The 19,707-nt window shown below is 49.0% G+C and overlaps 1 protein-coding gene across 1 annotated transcript in view; it reads right to left on the bottom strand.

Moving 5' to 3' along the window:
- GPR137B (G protein-coupled receptor 137B) overlaps nucleotides 1-19,707 on the bottom strand; it is a 71,510-nt gene that overhangs the window by 39,200 nt on the left and 12,603 nt on the right. The window contains exon 2 of the mRNA XM_025385389.1: nucleotides 3,297-3,346. Within this exon, the coding sequence (XP_025241174.1) occupies nucleotides 3,297-3,346 (50 nt within the window). The remainder of the gene's footprint in view (nucleotides 1-3,296; nucleotides 3,347-19,707) is intronic.

Here is a 19,707-nt window from a genome sequence, read left to right as displayed (position 1 = left end):
AGGTGATCTGCCCACCTCGGCCTCCCAAAGTGCTGGGATTACAGGCATGAGCCACCGTGCCGGGTCCCAAACATCTCATTTTTAACATCTGGATCCAACTATATTTCTCCCCATCTTCTCCCTTCATTTCTGCAAATCCCTTCCCAATAAAATGCAGCCATAACTGTCAGCACAGCCTGTCTTTGAGGTACACTTTGGCTCAAGGATCAAGCGAGGACTGCCCCACGCACATATCTTCTCACCTGAAGACCCCAGTCCTTGTGCTCAGAGGTTGAAAGCTTTTTAAACAATTTCCCTTCTGACCAGTGCTTTCATATTCCACCTTTAGAAGACATTTAATTACCCTAGCCTCAACTGCTTCCAAGATAAAATCAGTTCCATGATCTAATCAGACAGAATGTTCTCCACACCCATCTTCACTCACGCTTTGACGTACATTTCTGGTGGGGGCATGCAGGGCAAAGACTATAGATGCAGAGGCGAGGCTACTATTTTGTTACTGGAGAAGAGAGGGAACTGTCTACTTGTACTTTATACGGGTTGAACATCCCTAACCTGAAAATTCAAAATCTGAAATGCTCCAAAATCTGAAACTTTTTGAGCATCTATCAACATGATGCTACAATTGGAGAATTCCACACCGGACTTTATGTGATGGATTGCAGTCAAAACAGTTAAAACTGTTTTATGCTGAATTATTAAAAATACTGTACAAAACTGCCTTCAGGAGATGTGTATAAGGTTTATCTGAAACATAAATACATTTCATGTTAGACTTGTGTCCCATCCAATCCCCTCATCTCTCATTATGTATACACAAATATTTCTTTTTCCTTTTTTTTTTTTTTTTTTTTTTTTTGAGACAGAGTCCGCTCTGTTGCCCAGGCTGGAGTGCAGTGGCGTGATCTCCACACACTGCAACCTCCACCCCTTAGGCTTACGCAGTTCTCCCATCTCAGCCTCCTGGGTAGCTGGGATTACAGGCATGTGCCACCACACTCAGCTAATTTTTGTATTTTTAGTAGAAATGGGGTTTCACCATGTTGGTCAGACTGGTCTCAAACTTCTGACCTCAAATGATCCACCCTCTTCAGCCTCCCAAAGTGCTAGGATTACAGAAGTGAGCCACTGTGCCCAGCCTGTATATGCAGATATTTCAAAATCCAATCTGAAATCTGAAATACTTTTGGTCCCAAGCATTTCAAATTAGGGACACTCAACCTGCACTTTAAATTGCTCTCCTTGGGACCAACATCATTTCATAGCGGATGCTGAGGCTCCACCTGAGTCTGGCAGAGACGTGAACTGAGCCACGTGCAAAGCAGTGAAGGGAGACAGCAAGATCAGGTGACAAACAAAACAGAGCCCGGGATGGTGAGTCTTGGGACTTGTATCTTGGCCCAGGCACCTTCACAGAACTTTCTGAACTTCAGAGAAACTTTCTGAACTGGTTTCCTTGGATATAAACTCAGGATTAAACTATTACACCTTCAGAATTTTAAGTAAAAAGTCTTTATGTATTTTTAGATGATATATATTTAAATAAAATATGTATACGATTTAACATATTTTTTAAAATGACAAAATAATTTTTCATTTTGACCCAAGGAGGTGATGGCCAGTCACCTTTTCAGAAATGTTTGCCGGAGGCAGTGGAGTTCTCCTGGGCAGAGACGCCAGAACCCCTGGACTCACGCTGCACCCCCTCGCCTCTTCCAGAGGCCTGTTCTCCTCCCCCAACCCCAGTCAAACCTGACCATTCTTTTTTTTTTTTGAGATGGATTCTCACTCTCTTGCCCAGGCTGGAGCACAGTGGTACAATCTTGGCTCACTGAAACCTCTGCCTCCTGAGCTCAAGTGATTCTCCCACTTCAGCCTCCTAAGTAGCTGAGACAACAGATGTGCGCCAGCTCGCCCAGATAGTTTTTGTATTTTTAGTAGAGACAGGGTTTCACTGTGTTGGCCAGGCTGGTCTCGAACTCCTGACCTCAAGTGATCAGCCCACCTTGGCCTCCCAAAGTGCTGGGATTACAGGCGTGAGCCTCCATGCCCGGCCAAACCTGACTATTCTTTAAGCCACTGGTTCTTGGCCTTAGGAAAGTCATAGGCCTCTTTGAAAATCTGGGGAGAGCTATGAACCCCTACATAGGAAAATGCAGGCCGGGCGCGGTGGCTCACACCTGTAATCCCAGCACTTTGGGAGGCCGAGGCGGGTGGATCACAAGGTCAGGAAACCCCGTCTCTACTAAAAATACAAAAAAAAAAAATTAGCCGGGCGAGGTGGTGGGCGCCTGTAGTCCCAGCTACTCAGGAGGCTGAGGCAGGAGAATGGCGTGATCCCGGGAGGCGGAGCTTGCAGTGAGCCGAGATCGCACCATTGCACTCCAGCCAGGGGGACAGAGCGAGACTCCGTCTCAAAAAAAAAAAAAGAAAAAGAAAATGCAGATCCCCCTCTTCACATAACTTAAGAGGTTCCCTTCCAGATTACACTCCAGCACAAGCCTCTCTTCTTCCACAAAATGTCCATGCCTCCCGGTGTCCATGCTTTTGGCATGTTACATATCCTGCTTTGCCTGATTCTGCAAGCCTTTGTGTTAAGCCATCTTTACAAATATAGTGTCCACTTCTCAACTATAATACATTCTTCCTCGTGGTGCCTAACTGAGCACTGAATGGTCAGAACGGTATTTCTGGATGTGGATGGATACCTTTCAAGTAGCTGTGTAGCAACTTAGGGTTCAATGGGCTCTGAAGTTCCGGAAAACAAGGAGCCGGAGCCTACCAGCAGCTGAGACAAGGCACGTAAGGCCACCAGGTGGTAGGCTGCAGGGGCAAGGCCCTTCCACAGCTGCAGCTGCACCTGCACCTACACCTGCAACTGCACCTGCACTGGGAGCATGGGAGGGGCAGGATGGGGAACGGGGAGCACCTGGCAAAGCACCGCATCTTCAAGGAACCCTGTTTCCTTCTGCTGAGGCTCTTACTTCTCAGAAAGGTTTAGAGGCAACATACACCTATTTTATTCCCATCTGTTTCCTCCTGTTAGGAAAGGCACCAGGCTCTTGTTTCCGAACTGGGTAAGTATGATGCAAGCCCCCATGATTCATGAAGTCATGATTCGATGACCTGACTGTCACCGGCAATGCACACGATGCTTGTGGGCAGCCAGCCAGCAGGCAGGACTGCTTCTGGCGGCTCACAGAGCAGCGATGTGTGCAAACCCTGACGGAGAGATGAGACTCACATGTCAGCACTTTCCCCTTCTACCACAGAAAGAGATGCCCCGCGGTACTTACCGGTATTTGAGTAATTCTGGAGAATATTTTGACTTGGCTTTGAAAATCACCTGCAACGACAGAAAAACATGGCAGGTTGACAGAACCAGACTGATACCATCACTGGGAATTCCTCTGCCCCTGCAGCCCCCTGTGCTGGGGCACATATTTTGTAATTGAAACATCCACATTTGTTATGCCAAATATTTCTTATGTTGCACATACAGTTTTAACAGTAAAGGATGGTTAAAAAAAAGAAAACAAAAGTAAATGTATTACTAGTCTACCATGGCCAAGTATTTCTCTTAAGATTTTTTTTTTTTTTTTTTTTGAGATGGAATTTCACTCTCGTTGCCCAAGCTGGAGTGCAATGGCGCCATTTCGGCTCACTGCAACCTCTGCCTCCTGGGTTCAAGTGATTCTCCTGCCTCAGCCTCCCGAGTAGCTGGGATTACAGGTGTCACCACACCCAGTTAATTTTTGTATTTTTAGTAGAGATGGGATTTCACCATGTTAGCCAGGCTGGTATCGACCTCCTGACCTCAGGTGATCCACCAGCCTCAGCCTCCCAAAGTGCTGGGCTTACAGGCGTGAGCCACCACACCCGGCCTTAAGATTCTTATTTAAGATAAGCAGTCCACTCTCTTTATTAGCATTTTTGCTGGCACCAAATTAGTAAGTGTCTGCCTACCCAGGCCTCAAACACTGCGGTACATTGAAAATAACAAAACGTCTCTGGACTATGGAAGTATTACACTGGACTGTTTTTTTTTTTTTTTTTTGAGGCGGAGTCTCGCTCTGTCGCCCAGGCTGGAGTGCAGTGGCCAGATCTCAGCTCACTGCAAGCTCCGCCTCCTGGGTTTACGCCATTCTCCTGCCTCAGCCTCCCGAGTAGCTGGGACTACAGGCGCCCGCCACCTCGCCCGGCTAGTTTTTTGTATTTTTTAGTAGAGACGGGGTTTCACCGTGTTAGCCAGGATGGTCTCGATCTCCTGACCTCGTGATCCACCCGCCTCGGCCTCCCAAAGTGCTGGGATTACAGGCTTGAGCCACCGCGCCCGGCGGACTGTTTTCTAAAAGAGAAATATTGCAGACTGGCATTTCTCAAGCTCTTTTCTAAGTCTTCACAATTGCTGAATTGCCCACACACACTGGATGGCAGAGAGCCTGGCAGAGCCTTCGAGAAGGTGAAGAGGAGGCAGAAAGTAGACGTCCACGCACGCTTCCACTCCCCAGACAGGGAGGCTGCTACTGCTACAGCATGTGCTGGAGATTCAAGCAGGGGCCCAGGCTCATGGGGATCTCAGTGGGCGGGGGGGTCTCTGGGGACTGGGGTAGCCCGTGGAGCAGTTATACATGAGCACACGGATCCCTGGGGTTTAATAGGGTTGCAGTACAGTACTGGGAGAAGACAGAAAGGGTGTGGAAGACTGGAGGAGACAGGATAGCTTTTCAGAAACAATCTGTCGAGTAGCTGAAGACCCCCATTCCAGCAAGTCTGGACTCTTTGACCAACATCTCTCCATTCTCCCCCCACAGCCCCTTCATCCCCCAGCTCCTGGCAACCACCACTGTACTCTCTATTTCTACAAGTTCTAACCTGTTTAGATTCCACATATAAGCGGGATCTATTTGTCTTTCTATGCCTGGCTTCTTTCACTTAGCGTAGTGTCCTCCAGCCATGTTGAGTAAGTCCTGGCGAGTTCCACAGCGTGGTGACTACAGTCTGTAACAATGTATTGTATACTTGAAATTTGCTAAGAGAGATCTTAAGTGTTCTCACCACAAAACAAGGGTGGGCAACTATGTAAGGTGATGGATATGTTATTAACTAGCTTGACTGTGGGAATCATTCCTCATGTATATGTATTATCAAAACATCACAGTGCACACTTTGAATATATTCCATCTTTGTCAATTATACCTCAATGAAGCTGGGGTGGGGAAAGAAGACTCAGATTCCCCACTTGCAAGCAAACTGCTCTCCATGGAGTTCCTAAACCCACCCTCGGCCTCGGAGCCTTTCCTCCCACAGTCCCCTGAAGCTCCTGAACCCCGGTGCTCAACATGCATACCCGCCTGGTCCTCCTCTCCCTCATGAATCCCCCGGTCACATCCACTCTCCGCTGCTTCTCAGGGAGATGGCTGAAGTGGGAGGATCGCTTGTGCCCAGGAGTTCGGGACCACCCTCGCCAACATAGTGTGAGGCCTCAGCTCTTAAAAAAAAAACCATAAGATAATGATCTTATGATGGCCAGGCACGGTGGCTCACACCTGACCTCAAGTGCTCCACTCACCTTGGCCTCCCAAAGTGCTGGGATTACATGCGTGAGCCACTGTGCCCGGCCATTCCTAAAGACTTTTAAGTAAGCACTTCTTCCCTTTTATAACCTCCTCCGAGCTTCACAGGTGAGCCTTCCAACCTTCTAGAAGAATTATTCGGTTCTGCTGTGAGTTTTCTCTTTGTCATAAATCCTTTTTGGAAATAGGTAAGAGGTAGGGGTTTACACCATGTATACATTAAAATATTTTTCTCTGGTAATGGTGCAACAGATGGCTCAGTACAGCAACCCTCCTTTAAAGAAGTCCTGGTTCCGCTTTATCTGACAACCCCCCACGGGATTTTAGTCAAGACACATCACCTTTGGTATTTCTCTGATACCCATAAAAGGACACGTTACCAAACAACCTCTCTTAGAAACAAGAAACAGATTAATACATGACTCCAAAGTTCCATTACAAAATATGCTACCGATTTCATGCAATGTAGAACAATGCCCTTCTGTTAAACAGTCCTGAGGGATCTTGCTTTTAATAACTGAGGCTTCTTCACAAATGCCAAAGTGAGAAGAAGAAACTACAGAATTTTTTTAAAAGTGTTTGACCCGTTCAATATAAAAATCTGTTTTGGTATTTTGCCTACTTAGTGGGGTTTACTGAGTGGTAGGGAACTCAGTTCAACGCTCCTGGATTACTCTTATCCAACACATAAAGCGGCTATATTGCAGTGCTCCGGGCCACCATATATAAATGTTCATACGCTTTGCCCCAACAATTCCACTTGTAAGAATTTATTCTGAGGCAGGCCTCCTCAAGCTGTCCCAGCAGAACTGGAAATTAGTAAGAAATATTACTGAAAATAAATGTCATGTGATCAAACAAGTTCAGAAACTGCTAGGAAAACTGTCTCCCCCTGCAGGAATTCTCAGAGCCTTTCAAAGGCAGATACATCATCAATCTTCAAGAGAAACATACGGTAGACAGTGGTTTTCCAAATTTATTTGACCAGTTACAGTCTTCCTAATGCGTGTTCCCAGGAATAGAGTTTGCAAAGCACTGTGCTATGGAACCAAGCATGAACAGAAGGTTCACGGCAGCCTTAATAAGAGTGATGATAACAATAACAACAACAAAGGAGAAGCAGCAGCAACTTTAAGATGCTCCCCAGCCTTTACCCCACGAACATGAACACAGATCAAGCAATGCACTGAGTACAAGAGGGCCCTGGAGTTCACCATTCTAGCCCTGAAAGGAAAGGATGACTTACGCCAGCCAAGAAGCAGATAATTCACAAACCCTCACTCATTTCATCACTAGATCCACCTGCCTGCCTGAAGGGAAAAAGTCATCAGCATATCAAGGCACAATCTTTTTTTTTTTTTTTTTCTTTTTTTTGAGACGGAGTCTCGCTCTGTCGCCCAGGCTGGAGTGCAGTGGCGCGATCTCGGCTCACTGCAAGCACCGCCTCCCGGGTTCACGCCATTCTCCTGCCTCAGCCTCCCGAGTAGCTGGGACTACAGGCGCCCCCCACCGCGCCCGGCTAATTTTTTGTATTTTTAGTAGAGACGGGGTTTCACTGTGGTCTCGATCTCCTGACCTCGTGATCCGCCCACCTCGGCCTCCCAAAGTGCTGGGATTACAGGCGTGAGCCACCGCGCCCGGCCATCAAGGCACAATCTGATGTTAAATCAGTCATTTTGATCCTCCCAAGCTCAAAGCCACAGTGCTAACAACATCAAAATAAAAGCCTTGACCATGATTTTGAAAAACTCTATCCACTTCTTATAATTTGTGGCAATATATCTTGAATTTGGGCTGGGCGCAGTGGCTCACACCTGTAATCCCAGCACTTTGGAAGACTGAGGCAAGTGGATCACCAGAGTTCAAGACCAACCTGGCCAACATGGTGAAACCCTGTCTCCACTAAAACTATAAAAATTAGCCAGGTGTGGTGGCAGATGCCTGGAATCCCAGCTACTTGGGAGGCTGAAGCAGGAGAATTGCCTGAACCCGGGAGGCAGAGGTTGCAGTGAGCTGAACTGTTGCACAATCACACCATCACTCTAGCCTGGGCAACAAGAGCGAAACTCCATGCATCCATCCATCTATGTATCTATCTCTTTCTCTCTCTCTCTCTCTCGAATTCATCTGGGCACTATTCAAGCTGTGCTTAGAAACTTCCTTAATCCTTCAAGTTAATCCCTAAACTTAAGTTCCTTAAAGTTGTGTTTTAACTCCTGGCATGTGAAACTGAAATAATATACATATGCACTTACATTATCTATATAACTTATTATATAGATAATATCAGCACACACACATATAATTTCAGTACAACTTTTGCCCTCGTTAATTAAAGGGCATAAACCAAGTTTTCAAAAACAAAAATCTAAACTCTCCCACCCACTCCCCTGTGTGTTCTGAGAGACTGTACTAAAGATTGATGGGTGTCCGGAACTTGAGCTAAACCTCCTGGCTCACCCTGGCTCTCTGACTGGCCGGGCTCTCATATCCGGCTGCCCATCTCCGCCAGTCTGCACTGGCTCCCACTGACCTTGGCAGGAACTTGGCTGGGAGGGGCGACGGCTCCTGTGGGGAAGCAGACATTAATTCTGTTGTCATACTCTCTGGTGCTTTGACAGAGTGGGCACTCCCTGCTCAGTGTCCCCAGATGTACGAGAATGAAAAAGAGGGAGATGTGACCCCTATGAGAGGCTAAGGAACAAATGAGGCCACATGAAAATTTACATCATCCTGGCTTTCCGACTGCTGGTGTTCAAGTCAGGTCAACTGACACTCAGCACCAGACACTGGGTTGGACCCAAGAATTGTAAAAAGAAGGAGAAGCTGGGCCTGTCCCAGAGAAATACACAGGCAGACAGACATGTCAGTAATAAGTACCAGTGGTGTGAGGAGGTGTGGGAAGTGTGAGAGGCGTGGGGAGGCATGGGGAGGTGTGGAGAGGCATGGGAGGTGTGAGGAGGTATTGAAAAGTGTGAGGAGGCATGGGAGGTGTGAGGAGGTATGAGAGGCGTGGGAATGCATGGGGAGGTGCGGGAGGTGGGAGGAGATGGGAAGAGGTGTGAAAAGTGTGTGGAGATATGGGAGGTGTAGGAAGTGTGAGGCAGTATGGGAGGTGTGTGGAGGTGTGAGGAGGTGTGAAAAGTGTGGAGGCATGGGAGGTATGAGGAGGTGTATTAGTCTGTTTTCATGCTGCTGATGAAGGCATATGCGAGACTTGGAAGAAAAAGAGGTTTAATTGGACTTACAATTCCACATGGCTAGGGAAGCCTCAAAATCACGGGTGGTGGCAAAAGGCACTTCTTACACGGCAGTGGCAAGAGAAAAAAATGAGAAGGAAGCAAAAGCGGAAACCCCTGATAATCCCATCAGATCTCCTGAGACTTACTCACTATCACGAGAACAGCGCAGGAAAGACTGGCCCCCATGATTCAATTACCTCCCCCCAGGTCCCTCCCACAACACATGGGAATTCTGGGAGATACAATTCAAGTTGAGATTTAGATGGGGACACAGTCAAATCATATCATTCCATCCCTGGCCCCTCCACATCTCATGTCCTCACATTTCAAAACCAATCGTGCCTTCCCAACAGTCCCCCAAAGTCTTAACTCATTTCAGCATTAACCTAGAAGTCCACAGTCCAAAGTTTCATCTGAGATAAGGCAAGTCCCTTCTGCCTATGAGCCTGTAAAATCAAAAGCAAGATAGTTACTTCCTAGATACAATGGAGGTACAGGCATTGGGTAAATACAGCCATTCCAAGTGGGAGAAATTGGCCATAACAAAGTGGTTACAGGGCCCATGCAAGTCTGAAATCCAGCAAGTCAGTCAAATTTTAAAGCTCCAAAATGATCTCCTTTGACTCCAAATCTCATATCCAGGTCATGGTGATGCAAGAGGTAGGTAGGTTCCCATGGTCTTGGGCAGCTCCACCCCTGTGACTTTGCAGGGTACAGCCTCCCTCCCGGCTGCTTTCACGGGCTGGTGTTGAGTGTCTGTGACTTTTCCAGGTGCACAGTGCAAGCTGTCGGTGGATCTACCATTCTGGGGTCTGGAGGACAGTGACCCTCTTCTCACAGCTCCACTAGGTGGTGCCCCAATAGGGACTCTGTGTGGGGGCTCTGACCCCACATTTCCCTTCTGCACTGCCCTAGCAGAGGTTCTCCATGAGGGCACCACCCCCACAGCAAACTTTTGCCTGGGCATCCAGGCATTTCCATACATCTTCTGAAATCTAGGCGGAGGTTCCCAAACCCCAATTCTTGACTTCTGTGCACCTGCAGGCTCAATACCACATGGAAGCTGCCAAGGTTTGGGGCTTCCACCCTCTGAAGCCACAGCCCAAGCGCTACATTGGCCCCTTTCAGCCATGGCTGGAGCAGCTGGGACACAGGGCACGAAGTCCCTAGGCTGCACACAGCATGGGGACCCTGGGCCCGGCCCACAAAACCCCTTTTTTCTCCTGGGACTCAGGGCCTATGATGGGAGGGGCTGCCGTGAAGGTCTCTGACATAGCCTAGGGATATTTTCCCCATGGTCTTGAGGATTAATATTAGGCTCTTTGCTATTTATATACATTTCTGTAGCCTGCTTGAATTTCTTCTCAGAAAATGGGTTTGTCCTTTCTATTGTATAGTCAGGCTGCAAATTTTATGAATTTTTATGCTCTGTTTCCCTTTTAAAACTGAATGCCTTTAAGAGTACTAAAGTCACCTCTTAAATGTTTTGTTGCTTAGAAATTTCTTCTGCCAGATACCCTAAATCACCTCTCTGAAGTTCAAAGTTCCACAAATCTCTAGGGCAAGGGTAAAATGCCACCAATCTCTTTGCTAAAATATAACAAGAGTCACCTTTGCTCCAGTTCCCAACAAGTTCCTCATCTCTATCTGAGACTACCTCAGCCTGGATTTTATTGACCATATCACTATCAGCATTTTGGGCAAAGCCATTCAACAATTCTCTAGGAAGTTCCAAACTTTCCCACACTTTCCTGTCTTCTTCTGAGTCCTCTAACTGTTGCAATCTCTGTCTGTTACTCAGTTCCAAAGTTACTTCACATTTTTGGGTATCTTTTCAGCAACACCCCATTCCTGGTACCAATTTACCATATTAGTCCGTTTTCACACTGCTGGTAAAGACATACCCAAGACTGAGAAGAAAGAGAGGTTTAATTGGACTTACAATTCCACATGGCTGGGGAGGCCTCAGAATCATGGCAGGAGGCAACAGGCACTTCTTACATGGTGGCGACAAGAGAGAAAAAATGAGGAAGCAAAAGCAGAAACCCCTGATAAACCCATCAGATCTTGTGAGACTTATTCACCATCACAAGAATAGCATGGGAAAGAGCTGCCCCCATGATTCAATTACCTCCCTGTGGGTCCCTCCCACAACACATGGGAATTCTGGGAGATAAAATTCAAGCTGAGATTTGGATGGTGACACAGCCAAGCCATAACAGGAGGTGTGAAAAGCATGTGGAGGTGTGGCAGGTATGAAGAGGTGTGAGTGGGAGGTGTGAGTGGGAGGCATGAGGAGGTGTGAAGTGTGTGTGGAGCTGTGGGAGGTGTGAGGAGGTGTGGGAAGCATGAGGAGGTGTGAACCTGCATGTGGACTTAGGAGCGGTGAGGGAGGGGATGAGGAGAGAAGGTGCTGCAGGAGCCTGGAGCTGGGGAGGGCAGCAGAAGGCCGGGCTGGGGCGCGAACCAGTCAGGAAGAGGCTGCCGTCCAGGGTAAGGGTGTGGAGGGCTTCGGGGGAGCATTGGCACAGTTGGAATGCAGACCTGTGCTGTGAGAGGGGTCCCTGGGGTACAGAGCAAAACAAAGGCTGCAGACCACGGGTTGACAGAGAAGGTGAAAATGAAGACAAATCAGAGGCCCAACGCAGATTCATGATGCCTGGGCCTGGAGGGCATGGCGGGGAAATAGAGGGTGACCACTAAGAAGCACGGGGTTCCTTCTGGGGTGGAAAAGGTCTACAGTGGACTGTGGGATCACTGCGCAACTCTGAATATGGTACGCTTTGAGATAGGGACAGCACAGAAAATGTGAATTGTATCTCAATAAAGCTGTTATTAAAAAAAAAAAAAATTAAGAGTAGGGAGGAGGTCAAGGAGCAGTCCCCTCAGTGGTAAAGGCCTCAAAGACTACAGGGGAGAGAGGCCCGGGGCAGGGGACAGTCAGGGTGTCCAGTGCGACTGAGAGACTGGACCGCTTCACCTTGAGCTGCCATAGGGCCTGGCCAAGGGCGGGCTCAGCTGACAGGGAGGCTGGAGGGGGAACGGGCAGGCCCTGGATGGCAGCAGGAGGAAGTGGGAGCAGTGAGTCAGTTCAAGAGCATAAACTGCTTTCCACAAGCGCATGTTTGTGAAATCCAAGAGAGAGGTTTTCAGGGGGTTCAGACCTGGTTTTTAAGATGGGGAGACCTGAGCATGCTTGTAGGCAGACAGAAGGAGCCTGGGTCCAGAGAAGGGTAGGCAGGGAGAGGCAGGAGGCAGGGAAGGGTGGAGGCCGAGAAACTGAGGCAGCAGGGAGGGGTCTGAGGGAGCATGGCAGGGACAGCCATGGGGGTGCCATCTGCCTAACGACAGAGACCCCAGGGGAAGTGAGCTCGGGTTGGAGAGTCCCAGCTGCTTCTTGGGGAACCCGATCAGGAACTGAATGGTCAGTAAATGACAGCCCCACTTCCTTTCCCTCCCCTTCCTTGGGCTCCACACAGCCTCTGAAAACACCAGGGTTTTTCAGGGCTTCCCCCGTTGTGGCAAAAAAGGATGGGAGGACAGGGGAGGGGAGCAGAATCAGGCCTGAAGGAGAAAGAAGAAATTGCGGTGACTTTCATCAGAAACCCTGAAGTCTGTCATCTGGTGAAAAGAAAGCATTTCTCCCTAGTGGCAAATTCCTTTCGGTTTTAGCATCGTTTCTTCTGCTTTTGAAAGTCCCACCTAAAACCTCAGCAGAACCTAGAATGGATCTGGGGATGGTGCTGTGGGTGATGCTGGCTTTTGACTTTGAAGGCTGAGCTGCAACTGGAAGATGTCCCCAGCTGGCCGCTGTCAGGTGCTGGGGAATGTTCAAGAGCCCTCATGGGCTTTCCGCACCACCCGCTCCCACAATGGGCCAAGGCCTCCTCATCCCCGACCTGTGGGTGCCTCGTGACCCCTCGGTAACCCAGGCCTTCACCCCATCCTTCGGACGACACAGGAGGGCCTAGAACTCTGCATGTGACGTACTTGTTTCGACAGAAGCAGAAAGGCCTTTGAGCAGCTGCTGGACTCTGCCCCCTGCCCTCATAAATCAGTCTGTTCACGCGTCACTGATTTGTTCCCACCCTTTGAACTCCTGCTCGCCTTTTTTTTTTTTTTTTTTTTTTTTTTTTGGAGTTTTTTTTTTGCTCTTGTTGCCCAGGCTGGAGTACAGTGGGTACGACCTTGGCTCACTGAAACCTCCGCCTCCCATGTTCAGGCGATTCTCCTGCCTCAGCCTCCCGAGTAGCTGGGATTACAAGCACCCACCACCATGCCTGGTTCATTTTTGTATTTTTACAAATACGAAAAGAGACGGGGTTTCACCATGTTGGTCAGGCTGGTCTTGAACTCCTGACCTTGTGATCTGCCTGCCTCGGCCTCCCAAAGTGCTGGGATTATAGGCATGAGCCACCCCGCCCAGCCTATTTTTTTCAGCTACTAATTCAAGTTGACATTTGCTGTCTTACAATCTTTTTGTTTGTTTGTTTGTTTTTAAGAAACAGGGTCTTCCTCTGTCACCCAGCTTGGAGTGCGGTGGTACCATCATAGCTCACTGCAGCCTCCATCCTCCTGGGCTCCAGGGATCTTCCTGCCTTAACCTCCTGAGTAGCTGAGACTATACACAGGTGCAGCCCAAATGCCTGGCTAATTTATTTTATTTTTCAGAGATGATGTCTCCCTACATTGCCCAGGCTGGTCTTGAACTCCTAGACTCAAGTGATCCTCCCATTTCGGCCTCCTGAGTTGCTGGGTTACAATCATTTTTACTATGTCATAGTGATGTTTCTGGCAGAAATGTCCCCTGCTGTTCTCTGTGGGTATGACAGTGTCTCCTGTGCAGTCAGCAAAACTCAACAGAAGTCACCTCCAATGTCCCTGGCGGCAGTGTCTGTGATGAGCCAACGAAGCACGATGCTTCTAAACCGTGCTTGATTCAGAATCTCTGCAGCCATTTTACTTTACAAATCATCTCCCCTAAGCCAGGAGCCACATTTGGACACCCTAGTGTCTCCACTTCTGTGCCACCACTCTCTGGACACTTCATAATCCCCCTATCCTCAAAAGGGGTGCATCCTGATCCTACCTGCCTGTGGGCTGAGACCCCTGAGGAGACCCTCGCAGTAACTGAGAGGGTCTGAAACTCTCAATGCACCAAGCACAGACTCCAGACTAAAGAAACCAGTCTCTATCACACACGCTGGTTCAAAACGTATGTATGCAAATTCATCTGAAAATGTTACAAATGGCAAGTTGAAATTTTATATTATAAAATTGTTTATGTATATACAAAGAAATAACAGCAAATACTCATGCACCCAACACTCCATCCTTAACACTTTGCCACGTTTGCTCCAGCTATGTTTTGTTTGTTTGTTTCTGAGACAGAATTTCACTTTTGTCGCCCAGGCTGGAGCACAGTGGCAGCATCTCGGTTCACTGCAACCTCTGCCTCCTGGGTTCAAGCGATTCTCATGCCTCCCAACCACCACACTCAGCTAATTTTTGTATTTTTAGTAGAGACAGGGTTTCACCATGTTGGCCAGGCTGGTCTCAAACTCCTGACCTCACGTGATCCGCACACCTCAGCTTCCCAAAGTGTTGGGATTACAAGCATGAGCCACCATGTCTGGCCCCAGCTGTGGTTTAATAAATAAAAATGACACAGCTGGAGCTCCCAGCCTGCCCCTCCTGGTGCCGCTGGCTCCCAGGAAAGTAATCACTATCCCGAATTTGGTGTTTTTAAGCCCAGGCAGGCTTTCACTAGGTACACCTGTATTCATGAACGATACAGTGTACTGTCCGGCATGGTTTTGCACTTTATATGAATGCATTAATACCTTCCATAGCCTTCTGCAGTTTGTTTATTCCCCATGATTAGATGTTTGGAATATATCTATGTTGATACACACAGGTCTAGTTCATGCATCTTCACTAAGGCACAGCACGGTTGACCCCCGGGCAGCATGGGTTTAAACCGCATGGGTGTACCTATACATGGATTTTTTTCAACTGAATGGGAATCAAAACTATGATGTTCTCAGGATGTAAAACCTGAGTATAAGGAGGACCAACTCTTTGTATATGCCGGTTCTGCAGTGATGTGAGTATGTGGGGGTCTGGGCATACTTGGGGGTCCTAGAACCAGTCCCCCACGTATACTGACAGACAACGCTACTCCTATATAACAGGCCATAGCTGTGTAGCCCTCTCTGGCAGAGGGACACAGAAGGATGGTTAAGAGTGTGGAATCTGGAGCTGGCTTACCAGGGCTTGAATCCTGGCTCCACCAATTGTTGGCTGTGTGGCCTTGAAAAGTCACCTGACCTCTCTGTGCCTCAAATACCTCATCTGTAAAATGAGACTAATAACACCATCCACCCGGTTTTCATAAGCATTTGGTGAATTAACAGACATGCAGAGCACTTAGACAAACGCCTGCCACCTGATAAGTACCACGTGGGTGGCTGCAACCCCTGCTGTTGGTATTATTAGTCCTTATATATGTTCCCAAACCATGATTCTAAATGCACAACGACTACCAACTGTGACCACAGATGCTTTCTTAACCATAAAAGGAACTTTCATACTCAAAAAGGTTAAGAACCACTGACGCATTCGATATTTGTTCTCCTGGTCCCTCTGCGCTACCCACTTCCTGATATATTGGGGAAATTATGCAAACCCCAAGGCCCTGGTCTCCCCAGGCAACAGTCATTAGTCAGCTGCTTCAGTCTGTTCCCATATGCTGAGCATCTTCACTCACCAGAGCAGGGCGACAAGACAGTCAGAGTCCCCGAAATCCAGACACCGGAGTCCTCCTTTCTGCAGGGTTTCCGGAAGATACACGAGGCGGCTCTGCGGCGGGGAGGGGATCTGCATTTGAGGCTGAGTCTCCAAGACAGTGCGAGCAAGGGCAGCGCCTCTACGCCTGCGTTAGGATGTTCTTTTCTTCCAAATGTCAGCTGTGGGCTGTAGGTCCAGGGACTCAGGACCTGGATAACCACCACCACAGCCCCACTCATAGTCCTATGTCCGTGGCAGTGAAGGTAACTGGCCAGAAAAGGCAAGCAAGCACGCTGTCCATGCCATAAAGTTCTGGGAGGCGGCGGCCTGAAGCCAAGGTGTGCCTGGTCTGTGTCCCAGGCTGGCCAGGCGTGAGAGGGGTCACTGGAATACAGGGTAGGGTGTTCACAGCATCACCTCCCACCTTTGACCATGGCAAGCAGTGGCCCAAGAAACTGGTCCTGCCTGCTCCCAGCCTCGTGCTGGCCCTTGGAATGGGGGCCCCCAGACTTCAGTAAGCTTCTTCCCATGTGATCAGAGGCCAACCATGATTGCCTCTCTGGATTTCTGTAGACCTCAGAGCCCCCTGGATGTGTTTGCGCCCTTCTCTGGCCCTTCTGAGAGCTCCGCTGCATGGTCCTGTTCAGCTCACCTGGCACCTACGATCCTTCCTCAGGTGTGTACGTGTGTGTTTGTGTGTATGTGTGTGCATGTGTATGTGTGCATGTGTTTGTGTATGTGCACCCCATGACACAGGAGTTCAGCTCCCACCCAAAATCTCCCTACTGTCAGTCCTCACAAGGCATTCCTCATTTCATAAAAGATAATGGATAATGGTCTTCACCTTTACAGATAAAGGGCACCTCCACTGGCTGCCCTCCTTCCCAACGGCTCCTCTTCTTCCTGTTCCCAGCAGCCCAGCTCCCCAGGCAGCAAGCACCTCTCGCCTCCTCCACCCCTCCACCGGCTCACGAGAGCCTCCCTGTCCTCATAAACAGCTTCACTCCATCCAACGGCGCCAATGCAGGCTGGCCCCCCAGAAGGCAGAACTCGGGGTGGCCCTGAGCCCCCACATTGATAAGTCAGCCCAGCAGGCAGCTCGCAAGGAGGCTGGACTCTGTAGAGAGCACACCTCCCACCCATACCCTTTGTGGCTCTCAAAGTCAACCTAAAGCCACACCAAAGGCCGTCCTTCAGTCTCCCTGCTTTTCTGACTTGTCTCTTGTCCCCTGAGCACCTGGATTCAGGGGCAAGGCTGGTCAACCCCCAGGAACCTACGTTGCCGGTTCCTGGTTAGCTCCATTGACCTTTCTAGGCCTCAGTGTCTATCCACGAGATGAACGCATTAGGACAAATATTCATTAAGCTGATTCTACTCTGACAGCTCCACGACTTGAAGTTCCTTTCCAGGGCAGCCCGTGTCCCCCGCCCTGGAAGCCCTGCAGGAACGGCTGTGGCCCGGCCGCTTCAGCCACAGAAGCGCACCGGCCTGCCCGCCTGCCCACTGCCTGGGTGGAGTCCGTCTCGGCATCAGTTCCACACAGAGGTGGAGGCAAATAATTCCGACCTGCCTCCCTGACAGGATTCTCTCTCTTTGGCCTTGGGAATGACAAGGGCTGTGGCCACACAAGGCCCTACCGTCATTGTTATGTCTCTTAACTGCTCAGCCACAAATTGCAGTTCACAGTTTACCAGCCAGGGCCCTGCCCCTAATTGTTCTAAATGTACTTAAGGAAGGTGACACCTTAGAAGCACAGAGGACACATTTCTCCCGGTGGGTAAGCGCTGGCCCGCCGGGCCCCGTGGCCCTGTGAAGGAGGGTCCCGGGCTGCGTACGGCAGTGTGTGGTATCGTACCATTGTGCCCTGATTCTTGCTGGCTAATTAAGCAAAAGCTACAAAATAAATTCACAGGGAAAATACTCCAGTTTGTTTTTTTCCCCTCCTCACAAAATAACTTTCTGCTTCAGAAGTGAGGAGAGTTCTGAGGTTTTAGGCTGCCCTGGGAACTCCTGCCCTTGCTGGACATGTCTGGTATTAGATGATGCTCCCTGTGTCCTGCCACCGAGAGAATGACCATCCGGCCTCCTTGAGGAGAAGCCATGTGGGTAATGGGGGAAGCTCCTCACTAGGGGTAGGGCCTTGGTCTGCTCCTGACACTGTCCCAGCTCACTGGGGCCTTCGGGAACAGCAACCAGGATGGCAGGAGACACACCCACATTCCTCCAGGAATAATGAAAAAAACTGGGACTAGCTGACCCCAAGCAGAGAGAACTTGGGAGAGACACTATATATGCTGTCAAAGCCGTGACAGGCCATGTGTCCTGGGAGGAGGGGTGACGCGTGCTGCGCACGGCCCCACGGCGCAGGAGTGGGGGTTACCCAGCACCACCCTTCCATCTTCATGTTGGTCTGGACCCCATGATTCGCTGAGAACAAACCAGGCAGACCAGAAATTCCAGCTTAACCTGGAGCAGGGCCCAGGAGGACATGGAGGTTGGGGGCTTCCACACACAAAACCCAAGACTAGCCAGGAGCCCACTTGGTTGCCCCAGAATCTGATTCTGGTGAGAATACAGCTGCTATGTCAACCTAAACCTAGGCCTTCGCCTCCTGGTGGCACCCAAGGAAGGGGCCCTAGGAGCAGGACCAGGACAATGGTGGGTGGAAACCCGACAGCCCAAATCACAGGTGGCGGCTTCCACCAAGAAGTTCCTCCACAGTCATGCTGGCACTGCTTCATAGTGAGTATCTGTGTTTGGGAAATACTTTTATTTCATTACAATGAGATTTTTTAATTGGATTTGACTTTCATTTAAATAGCAGCAAAAACCACTGGTTCTTTTTAAAACACGTATCCTAGAGGGGGGACTCACAGAGGTGAAGGAATGAATTAAGTCTTCTTTTTTCCCCTGAAAACATCTCACACTTCGTATCTCTACTGTAAGGACAGCCACTAAGTCACATCAGCCAGTCAATCACACAATGGAGAAATCATTGACATGAAGTCTGTTTTCCCTGCTCAAGGCTGAGTTCCACGGAGGGAGAATCTAAGTCTGACCTCAAACAGTCTGCACAGTGTCTGGCGCACAACAAGCACCCAAACACGCCTGATGAAACAACCTAAATGTCCACCAGCGGATGAATGGATAAATAAAATGTCTCTATTCATGCAGGGCAATATTATTTAAGCTCATAAAGGAACGAAGTTCTGATAAACGCTACAATATGACGAACCTCAAAACACTATGCTAGGTGAAAGGGGAAGACGTACAAGAAGACAGAGTGTATGATTCCTTTGATATGAAATATTCAGGATAGGTAAATCCACAGAGATAGAAAGCAGATGGGTGGCTGCCAGGGGCTGGGGCGACGGGAACTGGGGAGTGATTGCTTAATGGGCATAAAGTTTCCTCTGGGGGTGATAAAAATGTTCTGAACTAGATAGGGGTGACAGCTGCGCAACACTGTGAATGCACTGAACATCACTCAGCTGCAAGCATTCAATGGTTAATTTCATATTGCATCAATTTTGCTTCAATACATCTTTCTTTTATTTGTTTTGTTTTGTTTTGCTTTTGAGATGGAGTCCTGCTCTGTCACCCAGGCTGGAGTGCAGTGGTGTGATCTCGGCTCACTGCATCCTCCGCCTCCCAGATTCGAGCAATTCTACCTCAGCCTCCCAAGCAGCTGGGATTACAGGTGCCTGCCACAGCACCCAGCTAATTTTTGTATTTTTAGTAGAGATGGGGTTTCACCATGTTGGCCAGGCTGGTCTCGAACGCCTGACCTCATGATCCACCCACCTCAGCCTCCCAAAGTGCTGGGATTATAGATGTGAGCCACCACACCTAGCCCAATACATTTTTTTTTCTTTTTGAGACAGAGTTTCACTCTTGTCACCCAGGTTACAGTGCAATGGCGCCATCTTGGCTCACTGCAAGCTCTGCCTCCCGGGTTCAAGCAATTCTCCTGTCTCAGCCTCCCGAACAGCTGCGATTACAGGTGCCCACCACGCCTAGCTAATTTTTGTTTCTTGTTCTTTTTTTGAGATGGAGTCTCGCTCTGTTGCCCAGGCTGCAGTGCAGTGGCCGGATCTCA

Source organism: Theropithecus gelada, chromosome 1 (assembly GCF_003255815.1).
Source record: "Theropithecus gelada isolate Dixy chromosome 1, Tgel_1.0, whole genome shotgun sequence".
In the NCBI taxonomy this organism is placed as follows: domain Eukaryota; kingdom Metazoa; phylum Chordata; class Mammalia; order Primates; family Cercopithecidae; genus Theropithecus; species Theropithecus gelada.
Note: the sequence above shows the minus strand (reverse complement) of the source record. Positions and strands in the feature narration are given on the sequence as shown.